Below are 23,181 nucleotides of genomic sequence, written 5' to 3' on the forward strand. Positions count from 1 at the left end.
AAATATTGCTGGGAACGAAGTCATCTGAGAGGGAATTCTTTTTTTTTTTTAAGATTTTATTTATTTATTTGACAGAGATCACAAGTAGACAGAGAGGCAGGCAGAGAGAGAGGAAGGGAAGCAGGCTACCTGTTGAGCAGAGAGCCCCATGTGGGGCTTGATCCCAGGACCCTGAGATCATGACCTGAGCTGAAGGCAGAGGCTTTAACCCATTGAGCCATCCAGGCGCCCGTGAGAGGGAAATTTTAAAGATTCTAACAGGATTGAAGATCAACTGACAATCTAACTTCCTTTAATAAAAATTCATACATTTACACAAATATTTATTTTAGAACCTACTATGGGCCAGATGGAGTGGTAACACAGTCAGTCTTCAACATCAAGACTTCACAGTTTAAAAGTAGGGTACGTGAGTCGGGAGGCAAAGGCACAGAAGCAGGCAAGTCACAAACTAAAGTACAGAAATAAGGACACATATATGCAGGATATCATGGAGCACTGAGACGGGACACTTAACCTAGCTGGAGCCATGATCTTTGGTTTTGAGGATGTATATTTGATCCTTTGAATTGAATGGCAATTCCGTGCAGAGAATAGGAGATACTAGCTCTTCTTCTCTCATACTAAATAATGATTTTCCAATTTCATCTTTTGTCTGACCACCTGCATTTTAAACAAAGGATTCTAGAACTTGGTAGATCACCTTTATGTGACACAGGACCGGAGAGATTTCTCATTACTGCTCTGTGCAGTGCTGCAGAACAATATCAGAAATAATAAACTGGCTCAGGTCCAGCAACCCTTCATCAAAGGGATGTGTGTGGGAGTATTTATAGCAAGTCTGAATTGCAGAGAAAAAAGGGATAGAACATTAAAGCTTCTTTGGAAGGAAAAGACAAAGCAAATATTGGACCAAAGAGGTCAAGTGATTAGGATGCGATTTACGTACTTGTGGGTCAAGATGACACTGTGGTGGCCCAAAAGCCAGAAACCCACAAATTCCTATTTCCCCCCCAAATCACGACAAACCTATGTAGGGTCACAAGACACAGTAGCCTACTATCTGCAGTCTTTCTCTTTCTCCTTATTTCCCTCCCTCCCTCCTTCCCTCCACCCCCACCATTTCTTCTATCATCTTTTCCTCTACTGCTCTGCCAACTAGTTCCCAAACCAGGAATTTTGGTTAAGTGTTATGTATATAATAACAAGCTAACTATATCTAAATTCCTAGAAATTGGCCCAAAACATGTATCTTTAACAAAGAGCTGATCACCAACTATTAATGCTTTAAGTGAATAAATAATATGACCCGGGGTGCCGGGGTGGCTCAGTGGGTTAAGCCTCTGCCTTCAGCTCAGATCATGATCTCGGGGTCCTGGGATAGAGCCCAGCCATCAGGCTCTCTGCTCAGCGGGGAGCCTGCTTACCGCCCCCCACCCTGCCTGCCTCTCTGCCTATTTGTGTTCTCTCTCTGTCAAATAAATAAATAAACTCCTTAAAAAAATAAATAAATAATACGACCCTATTAGACATCTAGTCACAAAACTGCATCAAAAAGGCTAGACTGGAGGTGCCTGGGTGGCTCAGTGGGTTAAAGCCTCTGCCTTCAGCTCGGGTCATGATCTCAGGGTCCTGGGATCGAGCCTCACATCAGTCTCTCTGCTCAGCAGGGTGCCTGCTTCCCCTTCTCTCTCTGCCTGCCTCTCTGCCTCCTTGTGATCTCTCTCTGTGTCAAATAAATAAATAAAAATCTTAAAAAAAATTTAAAATTAAAAAAAAAAGAAAAAGAAAAGGCTGGACTGAATAGACAATATGCAATCTATAACAAAGATGGCACTGGTTAATGCCATCACTAAAGGGAAGTCATCATATGCTTTTTATAAAATGATCCAACAAGGCAAGAGGGGCATTATCAGTTCTGTATAATTCCAAAGTACCATTTCAAATGATTTGTGTGATTAAAACAGAGGACTTACTGATAAAGATGTTGGCGGCTCCAAGGCACAAGTCTTTCATTAAAAAAACAAACTACACATTAGGCATAAGCTGTTAACAAAGGCAACATATGTTTTCATTCCTTTAGATACAGAAAACTGCTAACAGGACAGAGAAGGGGACATTGGGGATTCTCTGGGACACGGGCCACGTCAGTATTTTTATCCTCTTTTCCTTCTGGTTTCACCCCCACTTTCCTACTAGACCCCACCCCTGTCTTCCTCTTAGCTCACATAGGCTGCATTCCTCCCTCTGAAAAAGAAGCAGAGATGACGTGTAATGAAGCGGTCAAAGCACAAGCCCTATCTTATGGCTTAATCCAAATTCTGGAAAAGCAATTTATTATTTCATGAGTATTTGTGTGCTGGTATATCATCTTATTCTTATTAACACTTCATCTGCCCAGGACTGGCAAATGATTCATATGTTTGCATATATCAGATGAATAAAGTTTACCTCCTATGGGCCAAAACTTTTAACTATTTGCTTTCTAAACTGTACTTTTTTAGGACACCTGGGTGGCTCAGTTGGTTAAGCATCTGCCTTCAGCTCAGATCATGATCCCAGGACCCAGATAGATTCCTGCATCAGGCACCAACTCGGCAGAGAGTCTGCTTCTCCCTCTGCCCCTCCCACCTCTGCTCAGGACCTCTTTCTCATTGTCTCTCAAATAAATACATAAAATCCTTTAAAAAAAAAAACGCTGTATTTGTTTATTTGTATGCTAAACATAACTTAACCTTGGAATACTGCAAGATATTCCAAGGCTGATATATGGCTTTCAACTGAGTAAAGTGTATACATATATAGACGATGTTGAAACTGTTATTAGGAAAATACAATCAGAAATATCCAAAACATAATAAAGTAGCAAAAACTAAAACTCCTTTTGAAATTTAAATAGTGGAATTTAAGAAATAAAACAGATGAACACAGGGGAAGGGAAGGAAAAATAAAATAAGATAAAAACAGAGAGGGAGGCAAACCATAAGAGACTTTTAATTATAGGGAACAAAACAAGGTTGCTGGAGGGCAGGTGGGTAGGGGGATGGGGTAACTGGGTGATGGGCATTACCCAGTCACTGGGTACCCATCACTGAATTAACGAGCACCCAGTGCTGTAGGCAACTGATGAATCACTGAACCTCTACCTCTGAAACTAATACTACAGTATATGTTAATTAAACTGCATTTAAATAAAAAATAAAATAGAAAAAGCAAAAATAAAAATTTAAATATGAATTACTGCATTTAGAACCATGGCAACTATCTATTAGTGCATTTAGTGTGAAGTATAGTTTCAAATGTACAAAAAATAAGAAAATCTCAATTGGCATGTTATTAGTCTATTTGAACACATTGCTAGAAATTCAGTGGCAAACAAAGAGACTATAGGTATATATTTTACCAACAGAGAATTTTCTGTAAATTAGCTAGGACTCCCAATACCGAAGTATTATTCATCCTTAAAATATCTGGACTAGAGACTAAAGTTTTACCTTACGACAACAATAGATAAAAGTTTTTGCTAAGGATTAAAAAAGGACTGATGACAATCTGGCACTTAGTTCCTCAGGTTAAACAGAGTTATAAAGAGACTCAGCAATTCCACTAGATAGGGAGGAGACCCACCTAGCTCATAACAACAAATTAAGACAACAGCATTTTTAAGTTAATCAGAGAAATACAATTATCATATGATCTCACTAATATGTGGAATTTGAGAAACAAGCCAGAGGATCATAGGGGAAGAAAGGAAAAAATGAAACAAGACAAATCAGAGAGGGAGACCAACCATAAGAGACTCCTAATCTCAAGAAACAAACTGAGGGTTGCTGAAGTAGGAGTGGGGGGGATTGGTTGGCTGGGTGGTGGACACTGGGGAGAGTACGTGTCGTGGTGAGTACTATGTTGTGTAAGACTGGTGAACCACAGACCTGTACCCCTGAAACAAATAATATATGTTAATAATAAAAAGAAAAGGTTTTTGGGGAACTGGAAATTAATTCCATAATAAAGTCCGTATAGACTACGACATTAAAAAAAAAACAAAACACCATTTTTTATTACCAAATTATGATAGTAACATTTCCAATAAACAGTGGCTAGCTCAAAAAACAAAACAAAACAACAACAACAAAAAAACCACAGTGGCTAGCTTTTTGTATCAGTCCATACGTACTGGAAAATATGATGGAATTAGAATATCTGTCATGGTACATTCTAGAAGGAATGCCTCTGTAACACTGCAATACAGAACTGATACTGCAAGGTTTTCTGCCAACAGGCTTATCCTCTGGTATCTCAATTCTCTTGTGAGATAGAGAAACTGGGAAGCTGTAAACACTTTAATCCATACAGTCATGCTTTCTCTAGTACTGAGACCAAAGCAAAGCAAATTCTCTTTCCTGAGATAATTTCCATAAGGATGGCAAGCCTAAAAACAAGTCCTTCTAAATTGTTCAGGGACTAAATAAATAAATCAGAAGGCAGTTAATAAGCTCAAAACTTACGTTAACCTTTGTTGAGATCAAATGGCGCGGGAAGGGTTGGGAAGATTTTATATAACTAATGACGTTTTCCAGATTAAATATAAATTTTGTGGCTTACTGCTTAATTAAAAATTTGGGGGCTCCTGGGTGGCTAGCTGGTTAAGTGTCTGACTTCAGCTCAGGTCATGATCACAGGGCTGGGATTGGCCCACTTAAGGCTCCATGCTCTGCAGGGAGTTTGTTTTTCCCTCTCTCTCTGCCCCTCCCCCTGCTGTGTTCTCTCTTTTTCAAATAAATAAATAAAATCTTAAAAAGAGATCCTATGTCAACTTTGTATATAAAGAAATGCCCAATTTTCTTTACTGGGTGCTATGTTAAATATTCCTTTTATCTACATAATATTTCATGTAAAATCTGGACTCCATTGGTTATATTAGTAAATTAGTAAATTCACCTCAGATTTCAGAAATATGGTTAAAAAAAAGGTAAAACATATATAAGTTAAAGGAGAAAATGTTACTATCCTATAATAAACTTGGTAGTAAATCTATTATTAAAAGTTTCTGTAAGTATTAAAATTTCATGCATTAATATTCAATACAATTCAAATAATTTATTTTAGTATGACATTTCAAATTCTAAAGCTTAACAATAAATCAGGTTCTACATCATTAATTAGCAAATAATTACTTTTTAAAACAGAAGTCTCACAAAAGGCTGTCAGTAATATGTTCTACCAAGAAATTGGTGGTCTTTTTTTTACTAGTATCATTCAAAAATAAAAACTTCCATTTATAGGAAAAATGAACTAAAAGGGATTATGTGAACAGAAAGGAAATTATAAAGATTTCAGGAAAAAAAGAAGTACAAAAAGGAAAGTATACGTCAGAATAAAACATTATAATAAAAATACCACTTATTGGGGCACCTGGGTGGCTCCCTGGGTTAAAGCCTCTGCCTTCGGCTTGGGTTGTGATCCCAGGGTCCTGGGATCCAGCCCTATATCGGGCTCCCTGCTTGGTGGGGAGCCTGCTTCCCCCTCTCTATCTGCCTGCCTCTCTGTCTACTTGTGATCTCTGTCTGCCAAATAAATAAATAAAATCTTTATTAAAAAAAAAACAACACTTATTTTAAGTAATAAATTTGGGAATAAGTTTCAAACATTAAAAATACCTATTTTTATTTTGAATTAGAAACTGAATGAGCTAAGATAAAGCTTAGATACCATTCTCTATGTACCTCGCTTAGGTCAATCATCATTTTTTTTTTTTTTTAATTTAAAGATTTTACTTACTTATTTGAGAGAGAGACTGAGCGAGCAAGTGAGCATGAGCAGGGGTAAGGGCAGGTGGGTAGAGAGAGGGAGAATCTCAAGCAGATTCTGCACTAAGTGCAGAGTCCAACTCGGGGCTCGATATCATGACCCTGAGATTGTGACCTGAGCCAAAATCAAGAGTCAGATATTTAACTTATTTAACTGGCTGAGCCACCCAGGCACTCCAGTGATGATTTTTTTTTTTTTTAAGATTTTTTATTTATTTATTTGACAGGCAGAGATCACAAGTTGGCAGAGAGGCAGGCAGAGAGAGAGAGGGGAAGCAGGTTCCCTGCTAAAGCAGAGAACCCGGGGCTCTATCCCAGGACCCTGGGATCATGACCTGAGCCGACTGCAGAGGCTTTAACCCACTGAGCCATCCAGGAGCGCCCCCCCCCCCCCCCCCCCCGCCGTGATGATTCTTAATGAGAAAGCCTGCTGAGAGACATTAGTTTTTTGTTGTTTTATTTTCCCATTAAAAAGGGGTTCCTATTGTTAGAAAAAAATTTTCCTTGCTTGTCCACATAGACATGCACATGTCTGAATACAGAAGACGCAATGTGGTAAGAGATCTCCCTAGACTGAAGTCAGCACAAGAGGGGTCAAGTCACTATGCAACGCCTTCTCTGGGTTTACAAGAGACTAGGTAATTTCTAAGATCACTTTTGCCTTAAGATCCCGAATCAGATATACTCACACACACACAGAGGTACATGTATATATGTATGTAATTTATATGATATATACCATAATTTGTAATATATATGTCATGAAGAGGAAACAGGAATACAGTTGTCAGGCTTGATCGATTTAGGGAATGGTGGTGTCACTTACTGAAATGGGGAAGTCGGGTGGAAGTCTTTGGAAGGGAAGAGAAACCAGAGTTCTGTTCTGAACATACAAATATTTAACAATGGACTGACTAGCACTGACTAGGTGCTAACTCCATACCTAAGGTGACACGGCACAGAGCGGGGGAAGGTACACTGGCAGAGTACCTCTAGCCCTGTCCTCTTGGTTCAGGAATGGGCATACCAACCCCTTTCAGGTCAATTAAAATCTTCTCTGGGGCTTTTATTAAAATCATCAGGACAAATATTCTCTTTTTGCTTAGGGGTTGCTAGCTGTGAGGTGTTCGAAGAGGTCATTTCGGGTACCACATGGCAAGATCCCGCTAAGAGTAAAGACCACACACAAGAAAGAATAATGCAGAGAGATGTGGAAAGACAGGAAGGGACAGTTCTAACTAAACAATATTAGTAGCTGCGGCTAGTTATATCTAAAGCTAGATACATTCCTGAACCCTGAACCTCCTAGCTACATGGAGCTAATAAATTCTTTTTTTTAAGAGAGGGAGACAGAGACAGAGGGGGAAGGAAGGCAGGCTGGGGGCCGAGGAGAGAGAAAAAGTCTCAAGTGGGCTCCATGTCCAGCACAGAGCCTGATGTGGGGTTCAATCTTACGACCCCGAGATCATGACCTGAGCAGAAATCAAGAGTCGGACACTGCCCAAGCACCCCACAATAAATTTTAGTTTTGTTTAAACGAGTTGAATTTCCGGTCTCTGCAACTGAAAGAGTCTCAGCCGATTCACAGATCTGTAACAGCACATACTTGCAGGTCTGTGTGTGTTGGGTTTTTTTTTTTTTTAATTTTATTTATTTATTTGACAGACAGAGATCACAAGTAGGCAGAGAGGCAGGTGGAGAGAGAGGGGAGGAAGCAGGCTCCCCGCTGAGCAGAGAGCCTGATGTGGGGCTCGATCTCAGGACCCTGGGATCATGACTTGAGCCAAAGGCAGAGGCTTTAACCCACTCAGCCACCCAGGTGTCCCAGGTCTGTGTGTTTTAAAAGTAAGCTCTACACCCAACACAGGGCTTGAATTCACGACTCCAAGATCAAGAGTCACATGTTCCACCAAATGAGCCGGCCACACGCCGCTATAACAGCATATACTTATAACTAAAATTGTTTCTTGACAGGAGAAATATTCAGTAGGTCAAACTGTCTAGCTATTTTATCCTTTAAAAAAGCCTATATTCTTTCATCTTACTGAAGCCAAATTTTGCTTCAATTACTTCTATTGATGCCTTTATTTAAATCTATCTGGAAACAAATTCTGAGGATGAGGTTAACACTGCCTTATTGCTGCAATGGCTTTGTTTACCGAAAGCCCACTTTGTGCAAATAAAACTGCCTACTGAGCACTATTTAGTGCTGAGGAACTTGAAGTATGGGCACTACTTGCTTCAAAGTCGAAATCACCCAGATCTTTGCCTGGTTTCTCCTGTTGATTTGAACTCACTTTAATAAAAGGCACACATATTGCTCGATTACATATTTGAATTAAGCCATGGTCTGTGGGACCACATGACTGGGGACTGTTGATTTAGAAGGGATCATCAATAATTAAACTTCTCTGGATTGTGCCTGCAAGTTGGGTGGATACAGCACAAGGAAATTAGGGGTTCACTTATAACCAAGGCTAATTTTCAATGATACTTTTAGCAGAAAGATGTGGTTCAAGGAACACTGGAAATGGATGCTATGCTAGAGAACAAGTGTCAGGGCTCAAAGTGGTCTTGGCAGTTTGGTGTTTCCAAGGGAGCAATTAGATAAAGTTTCAAATGATTTAAATTTTGAAGGAAATGCTGTGTATGCTTCTATTTTACAGATAAAATATAAAGACTAGACATAACAAATTCAAGATGAAAGATCAAAGACCGCAGGGAAGAAATAATAGGCTTCTTCTGGTATTTCACATTAAGGAAGGCTTAAAAGCTCAAATTTAAACCATATAAAAATACCCCTTTAAATGGTATCATGTTTCTGACTTTATATCAGTTATCAGAGCTTGGTCTTTTAAAATCAGCTTATTTTACCCTTAATGAGTAACTAACTCCTTGATTGTTTATGCAGGTCAGATACTGACCACTGAGAGAAAAAGTCCGCCCATAAGGGCAGTTTTCCTGATCAATAATAATTCTGCTTATAGAAATAAAGATTTTTAGGAAGAATATAGAGAAGAAAGAACTGAAAAAACAAGAATAATACCTCAAGTTCACTCAGGATGTTGTAAAAAATGACATTCTAGAGGTGGTCGGGTAGCTTAGTCAGTTAAGTGTCTGCCTTTGGCTAAGGGTCCAGGGTCCTGGGATAGAGTCCCACATTGGGCTCCTTGCTCAGTGGGGAGTCTGCTTCTCCCTCCGCCCCTTCACCTGCTCTTGCTCTCACTCTCTCTAATAAATAAAATCTTTAAAAAACAAATGACATTCTAAAGGTCAGAAAGCAGATGGTAACTTAAGAATATAGTAGTCATGTCAATGACAAAGAGGATGTGTTAAAGGGATAGACGTCATGGTTAGAAATCCATTATCAAAGGAGGCACTGGGGACCAACAGAAAATGAGAGAAAGTCATTAAATGCATATATTAAAGAAGTATTGAATACAAACAAGATCTCTTTGTTTTCTCTTTTACAAGGGGGCTCAAAAATTTGTTTGTATTGAACATTAAATGTATTTAATTACCCTGTCCAGGACTATTTGTCTAAATGACAGAGCTGGGACATGAACTGAGATTCCATTACTCCAAATCCACTGGTTTTTCCATCAGACCAAGCAGCCCCTTCCCTGGATCTTCATGCTCTCTTCTCCTTCATTCTCCTGGTATTGCTCATATTAAAATCATATTAGGAAGGGGGTGCCAATGACCATGAGTACAGATTTATGTCCTGTGAACATTTTAAAGGGGATAGTTACCTACATGGAGGAGAGCTGGCCTTGGGCCACTTTCTAGGTGAGATTTGCCAATTCAATTCAAATATAAGAGGGAGGTGGAGAGGAGATGAAATAGAGGGAGAGAATCACACATTTAGGGTTGGAAGGGAGCACAATTATTCAGTCCAATTTCCTCAATTTTAGGAACAGAAGGGACTTTCTCGGATCTCAGTGGGGTAGGTAAATAGCAGAACTGAATCCATGCTGATCACTTCCTGGCTGCTCCTCTGGGGAGAGGTAACTGTAACCCTGTCACATTCCATACTTCCTTGAGACTGGCTCTCTGTCCCCCCCTCTCCTGCCATAAATGACAGGAGGCCTATGGAATTCATCTGAATAAAACATGTAGTCCTTGGATACTGAGGATAGGGCCACTGCCTTTTTTTCAAATCAATTCCTCTAATATTTACTGAATTTCTACTATGTTTATATTATAGAGCATATAAAAATTTAAGGATATGACTAATACACAAGCCTGTCTTCGAGAACCTTATGCTCGCTGAGGCAATTCAGTCTCTAAACAATAAGACTATTATAAAATAATTTAGTTTCTAGGTTAGTGGCTCACAAGCCCCTTGATGTTCCCAGAACCTCTATGAGAATCTGATATTAACTATGGATCTGCTCCCCAGAAAAACCCACGTATTTTTCCACCTATTCAGGAAGATTACTGGATCTCATAAAACCCACCTACTGACCATGAGTTAAGAAGCTCTATTCTTGGGGCACCTGGGTGGCTCAGTGTTAAAGCCTCTGCCTTCGGCTCAGGTCATGATCCCAGGGTCCTGGGATTGAGCCCTGTATCGGGCTCTCTGCTCCGCAGGGAACCTGCTTCCTCCTCTCTCTCTGCCTGCCTCTCTGCCTAGTTGTGATTTCTCTCTGTCAAATAAATAAAATACTAAAAAAAAAAAAATTTTTTTTAAATAAAAAAAAGAAGCTCTATTCCGAGAGCCTGAGTACCTCTACACAAAAATTCTCTGAAAAACTAAAGTTGAGAGAAATTCTAGTTACCCCTTTCCTTTGATGCAAAATGAATAAATTTTAAAAACAACACGCTGCTCCATGTTAAGAAACGAAAGTAAAGAAACTGCTTTCTCCAATATCATCTGAATGTCCCTTCTACAAAGACTTGTTTTTCCATATCTAATTTTTGTGTGTACATTATTACATAAGAATATATTATTTGCATTCAGTTTCTAAATATATATAACATATATATATAAATTCAGTTTCTCACAAATAAAGTTTACATTCACAAGGATAAACTTGATTAAAAGCAGAAAAAAACATGGCTTATCTAATGAATTATTCCATTTCAAATTTTTTTTTTTTAAAGATTTTATTTATTTATTTGACAGGGAGAGATCACAAGTTGGCAGAGAGGCAGGCAGAGAAGGGAGGAAGCAGGCTCTCTGCTCGGCAGAGAGCCTGATGCGGGGCTCGATCCCAGTACCCTGGGATCATGACCTGAGCCGAAGGCAGAGGCTTTAACCACTGAGCCATCCAGGCACCCCTCAAATTTTTTTTTTTAAACTTAGTTTGAAATGCTGTTTCTAAGGCTTTGATCCTGAAGAGAATAAGTCATTAAGAGGAGCTGATAATTCTGCAGCATGAGCACTTGGCTCCTCTCTACTGAAAAAACTATTTAGATCTTTTGGAATTTAATTTCTTTTTTTTTTTTTTTTAAAGATTTTATTTATTTATTTGACAGAGATATCACAAGTAGGCAGAGAGGCAGGCAGAGAGAGAGAGAGAGAGAGAGAGAGGAGGAAGCAGGCTCCCTGCCGAGCTGAGAGCCCGATACGGGACTCGATCCCAGGACCCTGAGATCATGACCCGAGCTGAAGGCAGAGGCTTAACCCACTGAGCCACCCAGGCGCCCTTGGAATTTAATTTCTTAATAAAAAAGTATAATAGTAACAAAATTCCTACAGAAGTGGGAAACTGTACAATCAATACTGAGGTGTCATAAATCATTTCTTAAAGCTTTGAATAAATCAGAATAAACATACAGCAAGCTCTTCAATACACTGTTATTTGGTTATGTTATAATGTTTTTAAAAACTGGCTCTCTTGTTACATATTCTTAAGGAAATAAATGGACTGACATACTCCTGAGTATACTAGCAAAGTGGACAAAATGATAAAGAAAACTAGGTAAAAGGACGGAAAAGAGATTCCATTTAATTTTTTAAAACCCTGTAAATAAATACTGTTATAATTCAATTTGCTGCTTTGCTAATGTTAGGTTAAGAAAGTTACATAGAAGGAAATGTGACTTGGAGATGGGAGAAAAGGGATTTGGATTTCTTATTTGTTACTAGTTTTTTTGTATTTTATTTTATTTTAAGATTTTATTTATTTATTTGACAGAGCGAGAGACAGCGAGAGAGGGAACACAAGCAGGGGGAGTCGGAGAGGGAGAAGCAGGCTTCCTGCCGAGCAGGGAACCTGATGCGGGGCCTGATCCCAGGACCCTGGGATCACAACCTGAGCCAAAGGCAGACGCTTAACGACTGAGCCACCCAGGCGCCCCTTGTTACCAGTATTTTAAATAGGTTAGAAATAACAAATTGTTAGCAAACAGGCACGAAAGTCTGGAGCAGGGAAAAAATTGATTATTTAAAGAACAGACATAAACTCTAAAACATCAATTTATTCAATTTTTCCTTGAAAATGGAGAATAGGCCAACCCAACCACAACCTCAGCAAGCACTGTGGGGCAGTACAGCTCAAGTTTAAAGGCACCTCATGCTAGTGCTAGGTAAATTCTGATTAAAAAAAGAAAAATCCATTAAAGAAGAGCCCATTTCATTACATGACAGGGATAAACACCTTCATCATGACAGATCTGTATGGCTCTTAAAAGAATATGGTTCTTTTAGGGGGCACATTTTCAAACAAATGAAGAAGCTGAGTGGTTTTTTTTTTTTTTTGTAGAGACCTAGGGGAACAAAAGAAAGACGAGAAAGGATATCAACAAAGACTTCAGGCTCAACGCCAATGAGGAGTATTAAGACATCTTTTCTGAGTGTTGAAAATAAACCCTGACGTTAGCAAAGGTACATGTGAGCTACATCATATATGACACCCTTCTCTTCAATAACATCATCTAAATGAAGCAAGACATACTGAAGGGATCAGCGTGAGCAAACACATACCACAGGCTGTTTTGTGATGTCCACCAAGTCCTTAAGATTATAATACTGATGTTTCTCAAATGCCGAAAATAGCATGTCCAAAACGTGTTGTTTATCGGCTCGAGCCCGTTTTCCATCTTCTTTCTTTTTCCTTTCATATTCAATCTAGGTGCAAACAGAAAAATAAAGGCATCAATCCAACACACTCACTCTGAAATAAATACAGGCATTCGTGTTTCAGTCACCCCCCAAAAACGATTAATTTCAAGTTGCAAGGCAGCAGATTAAAGAGCAGTGGATTCAGAACCTGCGTCTTCACTGCTCCTGGGGCTCTTCAGACCTTGAAGTATCTACGAAGGTATGAACAAGCCTGCCCATAAACCACCTTCATTCTTTTCTTTCTTTTTAAAATTTTATTTATTTATTTGAGAGAGAGAGTGTGAGAGTGGAGAGGTCAGAGGGAGAGCAGACTCCCCGGCCAAGCAGGGAGCACGAAGTGGGACTCAAGCCTGGGACTCCAGGATCATGACCTGAGGCGAAGGCAGTTGCTCAACCAACTGAGCCACCCAGGCACCCCCCTTCATTCTTTACCAAGGCTTTATTAATGTCTTCATTTGCCCCCAAATAGCCTTTGTTTGCCAAATTAGAACAATTCAGTGTGGCTACTGAGTCAGAAAGTCCAACTTGCAGTTTCTTTTGTTTTTGATTATCTCAAATACAGTAAAATAGTTTCTCTGACAGATGCAGTTTGGTAGGTGACATCTTTCAAAACTGAGGTCTTTCAGGACAGACAGGGAATTAAAAGACAGACTGGTTACAGAAGAGGTTCTCTAGGAAGTGCAGTTTGAGAAGCACTGGTAAAAGGAAAAGAACGCGGGCAGTGAGGCATTCTCTCTTCCCAGCTCTGCATGACCTTGAGCTTGCTTCTTCTCCTATAACATGAAGTAAGCTTACCAACAAGAAAGGGTGAATTTATACTCAGTACTCAGGCACAAACAAACTGTTTTTCCAAAATCCCCATTTTACCTTAAAAATTCATGTGAACTCTAAATTCACCTACATAATATACCTTTATTTGCAATACAAAAATAAAATCTCTCATTCAAATACAAATGACACTCTAGGAGCAAGTGGTATGTTTGTCCTGTAGTTTTGTGTACCTCTATGCACCCAGTTTGAAAGCAGTGGCACTAAAAGAATGTATAAATTCTCTCCTAGAGAGAGATCTGACCCAGGGATTTGATCACTTGAAAAAAAAAATTACATTTTATTAGTCGGCCTACTGAATGGGAGAAGATATTTGCAAATTATATATTCAATAAGGAGTTAATACCCAAAACCTATATAGAACTTTTACAACTTAACACCAAAACTGTCCACCCAAATCTGATTAAAAAATGGGAAGGGGACCTGAGCAGACATTATCCCAAGAACAAATACATGGCCAACAAACACAAGAAAAGATGCTCAACATCACTAGTCATCAGAGAAATACAAACAAAAACCACAATGAGGTATCACCTTATACCTGTCAGAATGGCTAAAATCAAGAAATAACAATTGTTGGCAAGGATGCAGAGAAAAGGGAACTCTCAGGCATTGCTGGTGGGAATGTCAATTTGTATGCTGTGAAAAAAGGCATGGAGGTTCCTCAAAAAGTAAAAATAGAAATACCATATGATCCAATAATTCCACTACTGGTTATTTACCCAAAGAAACTGAAAACACTAAATTAAAAAAATGCATCTCTATGTTTATTGCAGCATCATTTACAATCGCCAAGATATGGAAGCAACTTAAGAGTCCATTAGCAGACAAACGGTTAAGAAAATGCAGTGTGTGCACGCAAGCACAAGTGGAATATTATGCAGCCATAAAAAGGATGAGATTGTGCCATTTGCAACAACACAGATGGACCTTGAAGGCATTACGCTGAGTGAAATAAATCAGACTGAGAAAGACAAATACGATATGATTTCACTCATGTGGAATTTAAAAAACAAATGAGTAAACAAAAAGAATCAGACCTATAAATACAGGAGAGCAAACCGATGGCTGCCAGAGGGAAGAGGGGTGAGAAGAGGGACAAGATGGGTCAAAGGAAGGTGGAAGGCTTCCAGTTATGGAACAAGTCATGGGAATAAAAGGTACAGCACAGGGACCACAGGCAATGATACTGCAATAGCACTGTATGATGACAGAAGGTAGCTGCACTTGTGGTGAGCTGAGCACAGCATAATGTACAGAGAAGGTGAATCGCTAGGCTGTGCACCCAAAACTGATGTAACATTATGTGTCAACTGTACTCAAATAGAACACTTTTTAAAAAAACTTACTCTTCACTGCACACATGCAACTTATTATATTCACTCCCTTTAGCTGGTTTAGTTTTTAACTTTTAAAGAAACACTTCGTTTTGATAAAGCACATTAGAGGAAATACACTATCAACTGCAGCAGCCCACTTAGTACATAAGGCATCCGAAGGCTGGGTGAAAGCTGCTGAAGAACAATTTCATGTGCATCGGAGGGAATTAACTATAATCTAGGGACTAGTTTCAAAAATTAAAAAAATGAAATTCATTTCAAAATCTACAACTAAATTACTGTATAAATTTCAGCCTGATATAGTCAGGCTTACTCTCTGTATTTTAACAACAGAGATTTGTTATAAAAGAGATAAAATTTAGTTTCAAACCAAAAATGTATCTTACACATAATCAGACACTTTCAAAATTAATGGCACAAGTAACAGACAACAGTGAGTATCCTTCAGTTAAATAAAATTAGAAGAGAGGGAAAAAGAACCAACTTGTCTTGATTTTTTGATATATGCATCTTGGGAGTAAAAATCCATTAATCTCAACAGATGAAGCATGGACTGTGTGCGTGGACTGCACTAGGATACAGGTGAAATAAGATGGTCTCTTTCAAAAGATACCCCTTTCTTAGGGCTCATATATTAAAATCTACAGAGGGGGCCTTGCACATTTTAAATATAGTAATAGCAGTGCACAGAGCCACCCACCTCTGGATGCTGTGAAAGGTGCTGTGACAAAGGGCTGACAAAGGGCTGTGTTGCTGGGAAGGAATGTGGCCGGACTCAAGATTCTCTGGGTGGCAAGAGCATGAAAGAAACAACTATGGACAGCTACAGGGGATTTGTTAGAGAAGAGCAGAGTGACTAGAAGAGCTAGAAGCAAGACCAGAGAGAAGAGAGACCAGAGCAACCCAGGAACAAGGAGAAAATCCAAGTCCTCCCAACGTGGGGAAGATGGAAAAACAGACAAAAACATGCATTTAATAAAATACAAAGGCAGAAGCAGAGTGGCTATCCCAATTCAGTGAGAAAGGAGGCTGAAGAGATAGCAAAGACTAAAAGGGATGGACTTGAGGTCCATTCAAGAATTTTCTCTCTCAGGGCACCTGGGTGGCTCAGTGGGTTAAAGCCTCTGCCTTTGGCTCCGGTCATGATCCCAGGGTCCTGGGATTGAGCCCCACATCAAACTCTCTGCTTAGCAGGGAGCCTGCTTCCCCCCTCATCCTGCCTACTCGTGATCTCTGTCTGTCAAATAAATAAATAAAATCTTAAAAAAAAAAAAAAAAGAATTTTCTCTCTCTAGGTCAAAAGAAGAATAGAAGTGGAATGCCTGGCTGGCTCAGTCGGTAGTGTGTGTGACCCTTGATCTCAGGATCATGAGTTCAAGCCCCATGTTGGGTGTGCAACTTGAAAGAAAGAAAGAAATGGAAGGAGAGTAGAAGCAAGAGTATAGCTACATCAGGAAGGGAGAAAGTAAGCATGACAGGCCAGGACAAAACCCACAAATCCAAGCAGGAGGGTCTTTGGATTAGATACAGAAATATCATGGAATGCCTTAAGGCATTATTATTTTAAGCCCTGCTTTGCTGACTAATCTCTAAAACATGTATTTTTACTATTTACAATTGTACTTAGTTTGCATCCTGAAACTAACTTCCACTGTTGCACCGCATTTCAATAGTTCTCGGTTTTGCATTAAGACGAACAATCCAGAAAAGGTGACTGCTAAAAAACAGAGAAATAGAAAAGTTTGGACTAGGAGATGAAGTTGATATAATCTTTTCCTCTAGTCAGGTGTGTGGTAAGAAAAATAAAGGGAGACAGAATCAGATTAAGGAAGGGTGAAAAAGCCTATAGTAGTCCCAGAGGCTTAAGTGAGATGTGGGACAGAGGCCACCAGTCCTCAAGAAAAATAATACAAAGGAAGTGAGGACCTCACAGAGGTCCAAGGTTAGGCTACTGTACTTGGCATGAAGCCACAGTTGTACGATATTCTGTGTGTCCTCCCATCCCAGCTTTAATTTATGCTGATAGAAGGAGAAAGAGTTAAATTCAGGAACCAGGAAAGAGAAGTGCTGGTATACTCAGCTTCCACCCTTGGTAGACTCTTCCTTGTGTGAAATGCTTGGAGAAGCTAGGAAGATTAATAGGAAAAATGTTTTCAAATACAGACGATCTCCAACTTCCAATGGTTCAATTTCGAATTTTTCAGCTTTATGATGGTGCGAAAGCAATATGCATGTAGTAGAAACCATAATTTGGTTTTTGAATCTGGATCCCGTCCCGGGCTAGCAATCTGCTGTACAACCCTCTCCCGCGGGGCTGCGCAGCGGCCGCCAACTGTACTCCCGGTCAGCACTGCCATCACCCAACAACCCAGACACGGAAAGCCATTCTGCTTTACTTTCACAACAGTACTCAATACATTACAGGACACTGCATTACGGAACGGGGCTTGGTGTCAGACGATCTGGCCCAAATGCAGGCTAATGCAAATGTTCTTAACCACATTTCAGATAGGCTAGTTTAAGCTATGGTGTTTTGGTAGGTTAGGTGTATCAAATGCATTTATGACTTACAATATTTTCAATTTTGACTGAACCCCACCAAAAACAGGCAGACCTATAAAGAAATCTGTTGATGAAGCCAGATGGCCCACTTCAGAGGGGGCATACCCTCTAACTAGCCAGGGGAAAGAAAAGCCTTCTAAGTGTTTGTTACCAAGTTGTCCTAACCCCAGAACCACATGCCAGATCCAAGAGGGCCTGAATCAAAGGTAAGAATTTAGAATAAGTTGGAAAGGAAATTTGCTTCAATCTCAAAATTACTGTATTCAACACTGGTGCTTCTCTACTTTCGGGGGGAAAGCTGACTAGAAATGTTCTGTGTTAACTGTGTCTGTTGATGGCTCAATTCCTGGGGGGCAGTGCAACCTAACTTTACTTTTGATTAGTAGAATAAAAACACTTAAAAAGTATAATCTGAAAACCCAGGCATATAAAATAATAACAGCAACAATAAATTGGCAATATTATTCCTTATAAGAGAAACTAAAGTATTAGAAATTAAATCCTAGACTTATGTAAAAACAAAAGGCAAACGGCAAAATTTAATGTCCTCAGGTCCCATACTACAGGCATAAACTATAGAAAAGACTGTTTTTTAAATAATTAATTAATTAATTAATTTAACATATAATGTATAATTTGCTTCTAGGGTACAGGTCTTTGAATCATCAGTCAAAAGACTGTTCTAAAACAAAATTTTTTATAGTATAGCATTAGTTAAATTTTTTTTTATAATGTCCAGGGCAGACTCATAATCTAAATTCTGCTCTTTAGTAGCAAGTAGTTCCACTGGATATATGTATAATTAAAATTATATATACACACATATATATGTATATGTGCCTAACCATTTAAAAATGGTCATTAAATTATTAATGACTAACCCTATACTCAGGACAAAACTAAGGTCCCGAGGTAGCTTTTCTTTTTAAAACCAAACAGTACAGAAATGGTCATCTTAATATTGTACTTACAATTTGTACTGCTGATAAAATACAGTCTACAAATAAAGTACAAATGATGAACTAGTTTATGAAGGAGAAGACCAAAGTGTTACGATAATGTTAATGCTTCTCTTTTTAGCTCTTTTCCCCTTGGCATTTTGTTTTGTACTGCTGTACCAGCAAGGCAGGGAAATGATGCTACTCAAAACAGTCACATATCTAACTTGTTAGCAGCCACCACAAAATATTAGTAGGATTGTCACTGGACTAGAGATAGCTATTATGTGAATTTAAATTACCGCTATTATATCTGCCCCAGTGACCATAGATCAACTGCATAATGAACTGCACAGAAATACTTGTCAATTCAGAAAGGACTTTAAAATTGGTCTTCAATTAAAAATTTTACAATCCAAAAAAAAAAATCTATCATACACAGTAATTTTTCTTTCACAACAGAAAACAAATTATTCAAGACTAAAATGCAACTAAATGTTGAAATCCATTGCGGTATGGTATAGAGAGAGTCAACCATCATTACTGAAACCTTAATTACTGACTAAAATTATAAAAGCCGCCCACCGCCAATTAAAATATTGTAATACAGATGTCTATAAATTCTAGATTGTTGTTTGCAGAAATACTTTGCGTTGTCAAGGCAGTTCTTGTGGAAGCTTTTAACTTTTGAAGGGAGCATGACAGCCTTGAATATCATGGTTTGCATTTAAATTCTTACAAAAGATCCTCCTCACCCTTAATGCTTCTATTACTGCCTAGTGTGTTGCCATCTTTGGGGAGGAAATTAATTCTTCAAGAGTCTCTGAATTCATGGTGTGCAAATTCAAACTGACAAAGCACCTAGTATACTCCTACTTATACTAGGCAAATACTACTGAAAAGCCTTTATGATATAGTCCTGTAGGCATCTATGATTCCTTGAGTCAAATTCCAAATTTATACATAACTAAAAAACAAAAACAAAAATCACACCACTACAAAAACCCAATAACCTTCTTTCTGAAGACCAACAAAGCTGGCTGCCATACTGGAGAAAACAGAGTGTGGATAAAAAAAATTTTTCTCTCTAGTTCCCAGAGATTTACCTCAAGATTTTATGTTATCATTCAACTCCCTCCAACAATAATTTTCTAGTTAAGCTCTTTTGATTCCCTATCACTTTCTGACCAAGAGTTCTTGCCAGGAAAAAGATGGGAAAGAGAAATTATTTTTTTTAAAAAAGATTTTATTTATTTATTTGTCAGAGAGAGAGGGAGAGAGAGCGAGTGAGCACAGGCAGAGTGGTAGGCAGAGGCAGAGGGAGAAGCAGGGTCCCTGCTAAGCAAGGAACCCGATGTGGGACTCGATCCCAGGACACTGGGATCATGACCTGAGCCGAAGGCAGCCGCTTAACCAACTGAGCCACCCAGGCGTCCCGAGAAATTATTTTTAAAGCTAGGGAACAGAGAGGATAATAAAGACAAGAAAATATTAATTCTTTTTAAAAACCTTAGGTTTGGTGGAAAGAGACTTTCTGGTCTCCTCTGAGGTATCATTTTTGCCACTACCCAATAAGATGGCAAACAGACCTAGGAAGTTCCCATCTCTGAGTCAGTGGCTGCATGCTACAATTACCCAGGGAACTTGAAAAATTTTAAAATAGTTGGCCTCCACAGTAGATCAATTAAAATCAATCTCTCGAGGTTATTATTTTTTTTTAAAAGCTTCTCAGAGAATATATTCACAAATGACACTACAAAGGGCTGATATCCAAGATCTATAAAGAACTCTACAAATTCAACACACACAAAACAGATCATCACATCAAAATATGGTCAGAAGACGTGAACAGACACTTCTCCAAAGAAGACATACAAATGGCTAACAGACACATGAAAAAGTCTTCATTATCATTAGCCATCGGGGAGGTTCAAATCAAAACCACATTGAGATACCACCTTATACCAGTTAGAATGGCCACAATTAACAAGACAGTCAACAACGTGTGTTGGAGAGGATGTGGAGAAAGGGGAACTCTCTTACACTGTTGGTGGGAATGCAAGTTGGTGCAGCCACTTTGGAAAACAGTGTGGAGATTCCTTAAGAAATTAAAAATAGAGCTTCCCTATGACCTGCAATTGCACTACTGGGTATTTATCCCAAAGATACAGATGCAGTGAAAAGAAGGGCCATCTGTACCCCAATGTTCATAGCAGCAATGGTCACAGTCACCAAACTGTGGAAAGAGCCAAAATGCCCTTCAACAGATTAATGGATAAAGAAGATACAGTCCATGGGGCGCCTGGGTGGCTCAATGGGTTAAAGCCTCTGCCTTCAGCTCAGGTCATGATCCCAGGGTCCGAGGATCAAGCCCCACATCGGGCTCTCTGCTCAGCAGGGAGCCTGCTTCCTCCTCTCTTTCCCTGCCTGCCTCTCTGACTAGTTGCAATCTCTGTCTTTCAAATAAATAAATACAATTCTTTAAAAAAAGAAAAAAAAGAAGAAGAAGATACGGTCCATATATACGATGGAGTATTATGCCTCCATCAGAAAGGATATGAATACCCAACATTTGTATCAACATGGATGGGACTGGAGGAGATTATGTTGAGTGAAATAAGTCAAGCAGAGAAAGTCAATTATCATATGGTTTCACTTACTTGTGGAGCATAAGGAATAACACGGAGGACATGGGGAGATGGAGAGAAGTGAATTGGGGGAAATCGGAAGGGGGGATGAACCATGAGAGACTGCGGACTCTGAGAAATAAACTGGGGGTTTTGGAGGGGAGTGGGGTGGGGGTTGGGTGAGCCTGGTGGTAGGTATTAAGGAGGCACGTATTGCATGGAGCACTGGGTGTGGTACATAAACAATGAATCTTGGAACACTGAAAGAAAAGAATAAAATTACCCAAAAGAAAAAAAAAATGTTTCCAGGATATTTGATATTCAGATTTATTATACTCCAAATTAAATCATTCTGATTAGAAGGCTTATTCTTATTAAAGACAAGTGTAGGATAAGGATATACAGCTTGAATGATTTTTTGCAACTTCAACCAGAATTTTAAAATATTTTAAACCAGGATTTTTATTTGTGTTATATGATTAATAATTAAAAGTAATATGGAAAAAAAAAAAAGCTTCCCAGGGGATTCTAGTGTATAGCTAGCACTGGCAAACACATCTAGATAATAGCAGACAGAATTCCTGATGAGTAAAGTTCTAAGAGCATAAACTACTACATACGAGAATGCTGTGAAATTTACATATGCTAGATGATGTCCACAAAGCCAACAAAACCACACACAGAAGCAAGCACCTTTACTTGCTATCAGAGATGGAGGGAGCTGCAAGGAATCTTACACATCTGCTACCTCTATGTATATCAATTTGTAAACTGTAAAAAGGTACTTCTATATTAACATGCACGGATATTTTAAAGCATGCACAAACAAAAATTTAAAGAGATGGAATAAAAAATAAAACACTATTTTAAGATTAAGTTTTAATTTGTCCAATTACAAAATACATTTTGGTTTTGTTGTCAAAATACAGCAATTTGCTTTACATTCTGGATGCTTAGTTTTTAAGTGGATTGCCAACTGGAGTAGCTTTGTACCAGCAACAGCTAATACGACCTAAGGTCCAACACACACAAAGGTTAAGGGTCAGTTTGTCAGTTATCTTCAGTAAGCCTTTAGCTCCAGGCCCTGGTGGTGGTGGCAGCAGGGGACCTACAGGCTACATTTCCAGGAGTCCCTTCCTAGCGGGTTTCCAGCTGGGGTTCTGGCAAAGGGAGAATGAAAGTAGGAGGAAGGGAAATTTTTTCTTTTTGTATGCATTCTGTATACCTCTGGCGGCAGCAGCTTCCTTATCTCAGGTAACCAATCCCCCTCTCCAGCCCTTCCATTTTGTATTTGTAAAGCATCTGTAACAAATTCCCTACATTAAATCCCTTTCTGCTTGAAAATCTAGAGTTGTTTTTGTTTCCACAACAGACAGTAACTGAATCATCACTAAAGACAGGGGATGACTGATATTGCTAATATCCTTTGGAAGGGCCAAGAGTACTTGTTACATCAGATTACATCATCACTGTTTCTACCTCACACAATGACTGATAAAGAGACCATTTTAGAATAAAAGTATCAGTTTTTCCACTTTCTTGTTCACATATATTTGATTTATTAATATATTATCTTTATAGTTTCTTTGCAGGAAGCTTTAAAACCATTTTTTCATTTTTGAAGATTGAATTTAGCTAATAATAGTTACTATACTCTATAAACCTCTGAAATTGGTAGCAAACCTAAAAAGCTGAAGGCAAACGGAAATGTGAGGCACTGGAAGTACCAATGTCAATCCACCAGCGTTGCAAAATTCCTACTCTTCTGCTGAAAATGGCTGACTAGCACAGGGGCTGAATAAGGGTGCTAGGGTCAATCACCACAGTATTTCCAAAGCTCAATTTCCTTCTTTTATTACATGAAAAACAAGGTAAATACAAGTTCCAATATTTCCCCCCCTCAATCAACGGCCCTCCTGTAAATCCTACTTTGACAACCCATTATTTCCCAAAGTCTGTTTTTACCACTACAAAAGATGGGGGAAGGAGAATTTAATGTTCTAATGT

The 23,181-nt window shown here is 38.9% G+C and overlaps 1 protein-coding gene across 1 annotated transcript in view; it reads right to left on the bottom strand.

Annotated features, from left to right (window-relative positions):
- The window catches only part of GTF2F2 (general transcription factor IIF subunit 2), a 160,781-nt gene that overhangs the window by 5,491 nt on the left and 132,109 nt on the right, over positions 1–23,181 (bottom strand). The window contains exon 7 of the mRNA XM_046028132.1: positions 12,742–12,885. Coding sequence (XP_045884088.1) covers positions 12,742–12,885 — 144 coding nt within the window. The remainder of the gene's footprint in view (positions 1–12,741; positions 12,886–23,181) is intronic.

Source organism: Meles meles, chromosome 14, assembly GCF_922984935.1.
Source record: "Meles meles chromosome 14, mMelMel3.1 paternal haplotype, whole genome shotgun sequence".
In the NCBI taxonomy this organism is placed as follows: domain Eukaryota; kingdom Metazoa; phylum Chordata; class Mammalia; order Carnivora; family Mustelidae; genus Meles; species Meles meles.